The 10,994-nt window shown below is 48.4% G+C and overlaps 1 protein-coding gene across 1 annotated transcript; it reads left to right on the top strand.

The window, feature by feature from the left end:
• Positions 1-2,752: 2,752 nt before the first annotated feature.
• Positions 2,753-5,050, top strand: Mfsd5 (major facilitator superfamily domain containing 5). Its single transcript, XM_021216553.1, has 2 exons — positions 2,753-2,922; positions 3,471-5,050. The coding sequence occupies exon 2, from the start codon at positions 3,489-3,491 to the stop codon at positions 4,839-4,841; it is 1,353 nt and encodes a 450-aa protein (XP_021072212.1). The 5' UTR covers positions 2,753-2,922; positions 3,471-3,488; the 3' UTR covers positions 4,842-5,050.
• The last annotated feature ends 5,944 nt before the right edge of the window (positions 5,051-10,994 follow it).

Below are 10,994 nucleotides of genomic sequence, written 5' to 3' on the forward strand. Positions count from 1 at the left end.
TATATATATATATATATATATATATATATATACACATACAGAGTATGTAAATGATAATTATCTGATAAATGATAACTTAATATGAATCAGGACTTTCTAAAATAATTTACATGGATTAAATTATAAATTCAGTTGAGGCCAGCTGGTCTACAGAGTGAGTTCTAGGACAACCAGGGCTACACAGAGAAACCCTGTCTCAAAAACAAACAAACAAACAAACAAACAAAAAATTATAAATTCGGGCTGGAGAGAAGACTCAGTGGTTAAGAGCACTGACTGCTTTTCCAGAGGTCCTGAGTTCAATTCCCAGCAACCACATGATGGCTCACAACCATCTGCAATGGGATCTGATGCCCTCTTCTGGTGTGTCTGAAGAGAGTGACAGTATTACTCACAAACATAAAATAAATAAATAAACCTTCAAATTATAAATTCATTCATCTGTGAATAATTATAGAGTACTTAGCCATCATTAATGGCCGCTTTAAATATTGAGAATATAGGTGGCGAAACAAATACGAATCTGTAGGAAGAAGTAACAAATGAGCAAGTAGGAAATTCAACCCACCAGATGGTGTTAGGTGCTAAGGAGAAAATGCAGCAAACAGGCAGAGACAGAGGAAGGAGTTCAAGCCACTAAGCCTGGTGGTGCATCTCTGAAAGCCAAGTACTTGGGAGGCATGATGGTCAGGTGTTCAAGTTTAATTTTGGCTACATACTGTGTTGAAGACCAAACTGGATACAGAAGACCTAGTCTATAAAAAATAAATAACCCCCCAAAAGGGGACTAGAGATGTGGGCCAGTTGATAAAGTTCTTATCTAGCACATACAAGGCTCAGCACTCAGGCTCTGATTTGAAGATCAAATCGGGGTACAAGCTTGCAGATTCATGAGACCCCATCGCCCCAGACAAAGCAGCAGCAGGGTTTGGTCCTTAGCACACAGGTCTTTGCTTTTCACAGTTGTCTGTAATTCCAGTTTCAGGTGATCTGACCTCTGTGGACACTTGGCACTCACATGATATACAGACACATACGAAGGCAAAACAGTTACATATATAAAATAAATAACTCTAAAAAAAAATCGAGGGAACTCCTCCCCACCCCACCCTTCCACAAAATACCCTTTTCGTGAAAAAGAGGATGACTGGGCTGGTGAGATGGCTCAGTGGGTAGGAGCACCCGACTGCTCTTCCGAAGGTCCGAGTTCAAATCCCAGCAACCACATGGTGGCTCACAACCATCCCTAACAAGATCTGACGCCCTCTTCTGGTGTGTCTGAAGACAGCTACAGTGTACTTACATATAATAAATAAATAAATCTTAAAAAAAAATTATAAAAAAAAAAAAGAAAAAGAGGATGACTATAAAAGACTTCTTAGGGTGTTTGTTTGTTTGTTTGTTTAAGATTTATTTATATATGAGTACACTGTAGCTGTCTTCAGACACACCAGAAGAGGGCGTCAGATTCCATTACAGATGGTTGTAAGCTACCACGTGGTTGCTGGGAATTGAACTCAGGGACTCTGGAGGAGCAGTCAGTCCTCTTAACCGCTGAGCCACCTCTCTAGCCCTGCTTTTTGTTTTAATTTATTAAAGATTTATTTTATTTAAAAGTTTATTTTATGTGCATGGGTGTGTGCCTAAGTGACTATACTCTCACTACTTTCATGCAGGTCTCTGAAGTCAGAAGAGGTCAGTCAGATCCCCTGGAGGAGCTGGAGTTACAAACAACTGTGAAAACTACTCTTCAAAAGCAGTAACCAGTGCTCTCCCACCCCTCTGCCTCTCCTCTGCAAAAACGGTAAGTGCTCTTAATCTGTTCATCTATTATTTAGTTATTTATTTAGACCGGGTCTCATTCTAGTCTAGGCCTGCAGCTCAATATAGCTCAAGTTGGTCTTAAATTCTCAGCAGTTCTCTTGCCTCAGCTTCCCAAGTGCAAGGATTACATGAGCCACCACACCATGAAAGAAAGGGAAGTCCTCTCTAATAACATGACATCTGGACAGAAAATTGGAGGTGGTAAAGAAGGTAACTATCTTGGGGAGGAACTTTGCAGGAAGCAGTGTGCAAAGGCCCAGGTGGGAGCCAGTGTAGACAGGAGGCCGCCTGGTAGAGGGTGAAGTTATAGACTTAGCAAAAAGCCCCGGACAGATGCATTTGTAAGTCTTTAGAAAGATGTTGGCTTCCATCCTCAGTGAAAAGTGAAGTCATTGCAGGGTCTCCAGGACGTAATACTGAAACTTAACATTCCAAGATAAAGCAGATCCTAGGTAGCAGGAGGTGGGAGTCGAGCTCCAGGGATGAAGTTTTAAACTAAAGCTGTCACTGCTCCCCTGATTTCACACAGAGAAAATGGTAAGAAGATTGCAACCTCAATCTATGTGCAGCCGGACTCCGGCTTTACACCACACCGCCTCCCTCAGGTGTCTGGACAATACTGACTGCTGGCCCGGAGGTCAGGGGAGGCTAGGCTTAGGGCAGCGGAGTTCATTAGCAAGGGGTATCCCTATTAGCAGAGGGACTGCCGGCACCTTTTCTTTTCCTCGTGGAGAAAAACAGAAAATACACTTTCATTCCGGACGACCCCGCGGATATTGACCAGCTGGAGGACCCTATGGTACCCGCCCGCCCAGGCGCCCACCGGAGCAGCCCGCATCTCCAGCTCCATCCCCGGCCCCACTGGCTCTTCCGCTTCAGGGCGGGGCGCCACGCGGGGGGCGTGGCTTCCGTGCCGCGCCCCGTCACGTGACGCGGCTATCATGGCGGCGGCCACGAGCCAGCCCGGCTCCCGGAAGCAGGCTGCGAGGGGCGGGCGCGCTGCTGGAACCCGAGCGGAGCCGGAGCCAGTGCGGGGAGGGCGGCCCGGCGGCCTGGAGCCGGACGTGTCCGGAGCGTCCCGGCAGACCGGGGCAGCAGGTGAGATGGGGGCCGGGCGAGGCGCGAGCCGGTGAGGGGACGCTCGGCTGAGGCTAGGGGGCGCGGGGGGGGGGGTCCGCCGTGACCCAGAGCCGGGGAACCTGCGGTGCGCGCGTGACCGCGAAGCATCGGAGAGGCCGGCGCGGGCGGAAGGGATGCTCGGGAATAGACGTGGAGACAGTGAGCTCCAAAACTGGCTTATCGGCGAGGATGGGAGGTACAAGAAGCCTGCAGAACCTATCATGGAGAAGGGCAGTAGCCCCTTTGGAACCCGCGGGACCGGGATTACTGAAAGGAGTCCCCTTTGCAGTACCTGGCAAGGGTGGAGCGAGTGCCCTGGCCTCTCCCCACTGTCACCCTCCCCCGCCCCACTGAGTCCTAGGAGACAGCCACTCCTCCCACCCACCCAACTGGTCCCTCCAGTCTCAGCTCTGGGGGAGAGAAATTGACAGCGCAGTTGGGTGGAGTTGCCTTCTGCTCAGACACTCAACCCGTTGACTGTGCTACCTGGATTATGGATGTGACTGTGACCATCGTTCTCTCCCCAGGTCGTCCGGGGGCCCACCATGCTGGTGACTGCCTATTTGTCTTTCGTGGGCCTCCTGGCCTCCTGCCTGGGTCTGGAGCTGTCAAGATGCAGAGCCAGGCCCCCTGGAAGAGCTTGCAGCAACCCCTCCTTCCTTCAGTTTCAACTAGACTTCTATCAAGTCTACTTTCTGGCCCTGGCAGCGGACTGGCTCCAAGCCCCCTACCTGTATAAACTCTATCAGCATTACCACTTCCTGGAGGGTCAGATTGCTATCCTCTACGTCTGTGGCCTTGCCTCCACGGTCCTCTTTGGCCTAGTGGCCTCCTCCCTTGTGGACTGGCTGGGTCGTAAGAAGTCCTGTGTCCTTTTCTCCCTCACTTACTCTCTATGTTGCATAACCAAGCTCTCTCAGGACTACTTCGTGCTGCTGGTGGGCCGAGCACTAGGTGGGCTGTCCACGGCTCTCCTCTTCTCAGCCTTTGAGGCTTGGTACATCCACGAGCACGTGGAGAGGCATGACTTCCCCGCCGAGTGGATCCCAGCCACCTTTGCCCGAGCCGCCTTCTGGAATCACGTGCTGGCTGTGGCAGCTGGTGTGGCAGCGGAGGCCGTGGCTAGTTGGATAGGGCTGGGGCCGGTAGCACCCTTTGTGGCTGCCATCCCTCTGCTGGCTCTGACTGGGGCCTTGGCTCTTCGAAACTGGGGAGAGAATTATGACCGCCAGCGTGCCTTCTCCAAGACTTGTGCAGGAGGCCTGCGCTGTCTCCTGTCTGACCGCCGGGTGTTGCTGCTGGGTGTCATACAAGCGCTGTTTGAGAGTGTCATCTTCATCTTCATCTTCCTCTGGACACCTGTGCTGGACCCACACGGGGCCCCGCTGGGCATCGTGTTCTCCAGCTTCATGGCTGCCAGCCTTCTGGGTTCTTCCCTGTACCGCGTCGCTACCTCCAAGAGGTACCACCTTCAACCCATGCACCTGCTTTCCCTCGCTGTCCTCATTGTCGTCTTCTCTCTCTTCATGTTGACTTTCTCCACCAGCCCAGGCCAAGAAAACCCTGTGGAGTCCTTCATCGCCTTTCTACTTATCGAGCTGGCCTGCGGGCTCTACTTTCCCAGTATGAGCTTCCTGCGAAGGAAAGTGATCCCTGAGACGGAGCAGGCCGGGGTTCTCAATTGGTTCCGAGTGCCCCTGCATTTACTGGCCTGTCTAGGGCTCCTTGTCCTCCACGACAGTGATCGGAAAACAGGCACCAGGAATATGTTCAGCATCTGCTCTGCCGTCATGGTGACGACTCTGTTGGCAGTGGCGGGACTCTTCACCGTGGTGAGACACGACGCTGAGTTGCGGGTGCCCTCGCCCACCGGGGAACCCTACGCCCCTGAGCTTTGATCCCCCAGGACAAGGGGTCTGAGATGGGCTCTGGAGCCCCACCTACCCACCCATGACTCGCTTCGTGAGTCTGTCCTGCAGCCCCTCTTGCCAGTGCTTTGTATTGGGAAGGACATGGGGGTGACAGACTGGAAAGGTGCCAAAAGCTGACAGTGTACTCCCTTTCTCCTTGCTGTGTAAAAATAAATACTTTTAATGGATTCGACTCACTTGTCCTCTCCTGTACCCAACTCAGTTGCTGGTGAAGGGGCAACTGGAGATTTTTGAGGTACGGTTGGGGGTTCTAACGTCTTCACGTTCAAATGTCTCCAGCCAGACTGAGAACTGTGAAATGCCTGTCAACAGAACTGGGTGGAAAGATTCAGAGGCTCCTAAGTCCTTACTCTCGGCCAGGACAGGTACCCTCTCCAGTTCTCAAGCAAAACCCTCAGTCCATGTGCAGGGGAAAGATGGACTCTTGGAGTTGGGGTTAGAGTCGGGACACTCAACTCGTTACACATGCTGAGATCTGACCTCTGGTCCTCATGATTAAGCTGTAAGTGCTTTTAGCTGCTGAGCCATCTCTCTGCCTCTAAAAGAGAAAATGGTCTTAAAGCATGTATCCAGTGCTCAATATACTCGGCCCTTGGACAAAGATTCCAGCGCCTTGGGCTGCTGCAGTGACTACCCCATTACGGTAAACGAAAGCCTTTCCTGTAGGAATAAGCTTGCTGTTCTGAACATGCACAGTCCTCTACTTTCTGCTTTCGTGACTCAATTGCCCCATTTGTCCAGGGCCATCCGGACCTACTAGGTCCTGAGTCCCTTCAAGAAACATAAGCAAAAGGCTGCCAAGAAGAGAGTGGTGAAGGGTGAGGGACTGAGATGTCTTGTCTGTACCTGATTCTTCCCCACCCAGCCTAGGTAAAGGCTAGCTAGTCATCAGGGCAGGAAATCGTACCAGTGGGAACACCAGTTTTGTGGGCCCCTCCCTGCCTCGCCTCTGATTGTATCTGTCTTTCCTCCTCCCAGCAGAACCCGGGCTTCTCAAGGGAATTGGAGCCTTCTTTAAGAAGGATTGGGGTGAAGGACCTCGGGAGGACAGTGGCATAGGGGTGTGTCCTGGAATGTGCTTGAGATGGGCATGGAGGACCCACTTGTTGTGGAAGGAATTCACTGCCTTTCCTTAGGTCTCAGGAGGATTCAGGATGTTCCAGGTCCTCTACCAGCCTGTGTGGAGAGAGAGCATAAGCTGGGGGAGGAGTTTCTGCACCGGGGTACTGTTCCATTTCCCCAAGTGTGCACTCAGCAGAAGGCAGTGTCTCCCCACCCAGGCTGTGGAAGTTGAGGATAAGTACAAAAACAGGTATCATTTTCCTCCCTCCATTATCTCAAGGCTAAACAAAACAAAGTCTGTTGCAATAATTTAACTTCCTTTTTCTACCATGTTGAGCTAGACCGAGATGAATTTTATAGTTATCTGTAGACATTCCGTCTTTTCCTATCATGTCATCTCTTTTCACTTGAGCCTCCCACTCGTGTACAACAAGCTGATGCCTAGAGCATGCCTGGAGAAGAAACAGCCTCCCTCTCATCCACCTAGTCAGGAATCACCCATGCAGGAGCCTATTAGATGGGAGTCTAGAGCCTAGTTAATGATTTGGCTTTGTTGTTGTCATTGTTAGTTTCTGGTTTTTTTGTTCTTGTTTTGTTACTAAGATTTATTTATTTATTTTATGTATGTGAGTATACTGTAGCTGTACTGATGGTTGTGAGCCACCATGTGGTTGCTGGGATTTGAACTCAGGACCTTCGTAAGAGTAATCAGTGCTCTTAACCGCTGAGCCATTATTCTAGCCCCCAAAGATTTATTTATTATAATACATAAGTACACTGTAGCTGTCTTCAGACACCAGAAGAGGGCGTCAGATCTCATTACAGATGGTTATGAGCCACCATGTGGTTGCTGGAATTGGAACTCAGAACCTTCAGAAGAGTAGTCAGTGCTCTTAATCATTGAGCCATCTCTCCAGCCCCTAGTTTCTGTTTTTTAAGACAGGGTCTCACTATGTAGTTTTGTTTGGCCTTCAACTGACTTTGTAGACAAGCCTGGCCATGAAGTCTCAGAGGCCTGTCTCCCTTGCCTACTGGAATGACAGATGTCCATGCCTAGCTAGTGACTTGTTTTATGGATGACAGTAGTATTTACCACTGGAGCTATAATGAGGATGGGGCTCATATTTTTAAATGATAAGGAAGTAGGGTAGAAGGGAAACTTAGGAAGTTCCTTTAATTTTGTCCCTGATGAGCTTCTGTCAAAGGGTCAGATAAGAGTAGGGTGTATTCTTTCCTGTCAGACTCTGCCCAGAGCTCTGGAAGGAAGTTTAAGGACCCTGTCACTGTCAGCTTTTTTTTTTTTTTAAAGGCTGAAAGGAAAAAGGTTGTTACTTGGCTTAAAATTGTGTAGCAAATGAATGGTAAACATATGAAACCTTGTGACCCTCCCCTGATACACAGTGCTTGTGCCTTATGGTTTCTCACACACTTGTGGTTTCGTCTCTAGTGTTGCTCCTCTATCCCATGCTCTGCCCCAGAGATAGACCAGGGTGAGAGCATTTAGACTCTGCAGCCTGACCCATCGATCGATGGGTTCCTATGGTTCATACGAGATGCTGACTCCCCGCGCAGGCGCTGTATTGAGCCTGTACAGTGAGTTAACTAATCCTTTGCAGAGTTCATGCTTGTGTTCCTAGCACTTGGGAGGCTGAGCTGTACAATCAAGATTACAAGGTCATTCTAAGATGCATAGCAATTTGGAACCCAGCCTGGGCTACATAGCAAGACCCTCACTCAAAAACAAACAAACAAACAAACAAAAAACTGAGGTGAAGTAGCATAGAAATCCCAACACTCGGGAAGTATGGGTAGGAGGGTCAGGAGTTCAAGGCTATCTTTAACTATGAAGCAAATTGAAGGCCAGTCTGGGCTCTCTCAAAAACGAAGGAACAAACAAACAAAAGTAAGCAAGCTGCCGGGCGTGGTGGCGCATGCCTTTAATCCCAGCACTCGGGAGGCAGAGGCAGGCGGATTTCTGAGTTCGAGGCCAGCCTGGTCTACAAAGTGAGTTCCAGGATAGCCAGGGCTATACAGAGAAACCCTGTCTTGAAAAACCAAAAAAAAAAAAAAAAAAAAACCCAAAAAAACAAAGCAAGCTGGCACTGGTAGTGTGTGTCTTTAATACCAGCACTTGGGAAGCAGAGTCAGGAAGATCTCTATGTTCAAGTCTAGCCTGGTCTACTGAGTGAGTTACAGGACTGAGTGAGTTACAGGACAGCTAGGGGGTACACAGAGAAACCCTGTCTTGAAAAACAACAAACAAACAATAATGAGGTGTGTGGCGGGGGAGAGGAGAGAGGGCCCTGGTTTAGATCTGGCTCCCCTACTCTCCATCTCAGTTTCCTTATCTGTGAAATGGAAAGAACAGCATGGTGGTTTCTACCCTATAGGGCTCTTGGGAAGATTAAATGTTGCTGTGCTTAAGTCCTTGTACTTGGCCCACATTTTAAGTACTGCATAAGTGTTTGATTTATCTTTTTCAATTTGGAAGACTGAACCCAGGGCTTCGCACACCCTGAGCAAGTGCTCTGCTGCTGAACTGCACCCCAACCTCAGCTGTTTGTTTTCACATCCTAGTTCTTGACTCTTGTAACACAGCTGAGTTTATCAGGCTTTGGGGATGAGAGTGAATGGACCGGGGGCCGTAAGAAAAGCAGAGCTTTGCAGCGCAGCCCCATGGCTGGGGGATTCCCAGCAGTGTTTATTCTTGGTTCTAGCCCAGATGGAAGAAGCAGGCTATCCAAGTGACCTTCTGCTTTGGGTGTGTGTGCAGATGGACTGTCAGAATATTCCACTTGAACTCCTTTCCTCTTCCTCAAGTGGGAAGGTCAGTTTGGGGTCAACCTTGATGCAGACCACAGGCTTCCCTCAAGAGCTCCTGATCCTTTCCATCCATCTAGGCACAATACTTCTCTCTGGCTTTTAAATGGTCCTGGGGGTGGGGAGGGGGAGAAACCCCCACAGAACCTAATGGACTGGGGGTGGTCCTAGGCCTGACTGGCAGCCTTGGAGAGAGGGTGTGCGTTCCATCCCCTAACCCAATCCTTTCCTCCCTCCCATCTCTCTCCTTTCTCCTCTCTTTCTCTGTTTTGTTGTTGTTTGTGGCTGGGTCTCACTTTGTAGACCAGGCTGGTCTTGAACTTACACAGCTCCACCTGTGTCTGCCTACCAAGTGCTAGAACTAAAGGTGTTGGACGTTCGCCATTAATCCCAGCACTTGGGAGGCAGAGTTCGAGGTGGATTTCTGAGTTCGAGGCCAGCCTAGTCTACAGAGTGAGTTCCAGGACAGCCAGGACTACACAGAGAAACCCTGTCTCAATAAATAAGCAAGCCAGGCTGGTGAGATGGCTCAGTGGGTAAGAGCACCTGACTGCTCTTCCAAAGGTCCGGAGTTCAAATCCCACCAACCACATGGTGGCTCACAACCATCCGTAACAAGATTTGACGCCCTCTTCTGGAGTGTCTGAAGACAGCTTCAGTGTACTTACATATGATAAATAAATAAATCTTAAATAAAAAATAAAAAAATAAATAAGCAAGCCAAGAACAACAGAAGGTGTGCTTCATCACGACAGGCGTACATCCTAGATAGCCAGGGATGATCTTAAGCTCTTTAAAAATTCGTTTATTATATTTTATTTATTTGTGTATATGTGATGCGTGTGTAGCAGGCTGGGGCTGCCATAGCATAAGTGAGAAGGTCAGAGGACTGCTTGCAGGATTGCTTGCATCCATCATGAGGGACAAAGAAATAAACCTCAGGTTGTCCGTTTAGCAGCATGCACCTCTCTACCGGTGGAACAATCTCTCTGACTTGACCTTAAAGTCCTGATCCTCCTGCTTCAGCCTTCCAAGTACTAAGACTACAGGTGTGTATTACATTTATCCTTTGGATTTTGTTTGTTTGTTTGTTTGTTTGTTTGTTTTGAAACAAGGTTTCTCTATATAGCCCTGGTTACACACTCTATAGACCAGGCTGGCCTGGAACTCAGACATCTGCCTGCCTTTGCCTCCCTAGTGCTGTGATGAAAGGTGTGTGGTGCTTTTCAGTTTAGAGCTCATTTTATTTCTATAGCCCAGGATATCCTGAAACAGTATGTAGCCCAGGATGGCCTCAAATGTGATCCTCCTGCCTCAGCCTCCTGAGTGCTAGGATTACAGGTTTCACCACAACATCCTTCTCCCTCTCTTCTTTGTGTAGTACCTGGGATGGAGTCCACGTGTCCTGACTGTTCATATGAAGCAAGCAGTCTACCAGTGAGCACTAAACACACGTTATTATTGTCTGTTACCATGTTTCTATAGAAACACAGAATAAAAATACTAAATGGCCTAGAGTGTCATGCTGGGGGTTAGATCTACTGTTATAAGAACATGTCTTATCTCTGCTGGGTGGTGAAAGTGCATGTATTTAACTCCAGCACTCTGGAGGCAAAGTTAGGGAGATTTTTTTTTTTCTCTTTCAGAGAACTAGGGCTCAATTTCTAGCACCTACATGGCGGCTAACAACTGTCTTTAACTGTGGTTCCAAAGGATCCAACACGCTCACACAGACATTAGGAGTGGTCTATGTGTATGTACACCTGCATGCCAGAAGATGGCAGCAGATCCCAGTATAGATGGTTATAAGCCAACATAGGGTTACGTAGGGCAATTGAACCTCTGGAAGAGCAGATGATGCTCTTAACCACTGAGCCATCTCTCCAGCCCTATTAATAAATTTATTTTTAATGTGTATTGAGTATTTTGCCTGAATATATGTATGTGTACCTCATGTCTCTCTGGTGCCCAAGTAGGTCAACTGAGGTCATCAAATCTCTTAGAGGGGTTATAGACAGTTGTGAGCTGCCATGTGGGTGATAGGAACTGAATTTAGGTCCTTGGCAAGAGAAGCAAGTGCTCATAACGGCTGAGTCATTGCTCCAGCCCCGTTATTATTATTTTATTATTGTATTATTTTCCCCTTTCCCTTAGTTTTCTTTCTTCTTCTTTTTTTTTTCTTCTTTTTTTTTTTCTTTCTTTTTGTTTGTTTTTTTCGAGACAGGGTTTCTCTGTATA

Source organism: Mus pahari, chromosome 17 (genome assembly GCF_900095145.1).
Source record: "Mus pahari chromosome 17, PAHARI_EIJ_v1.1, whole genome shotgun sequence".
In the NCBI taxonomy this organism is placed as follows: domain Eukaryota; kingdom Metazoa; phylum Chordata; class Mammalia; order Rodentia; family Muridae; genus Mus; species Mus pahari.

Coding starts and splice junctions, on each gene's coding strand:
- Mfsd5 (XM_021216553.1), top strand. CDS start 3,489: ATGCTGGTGACTGCCTATTTGTCTTTCGTGGGCCTCCTGGCCTCCTGC.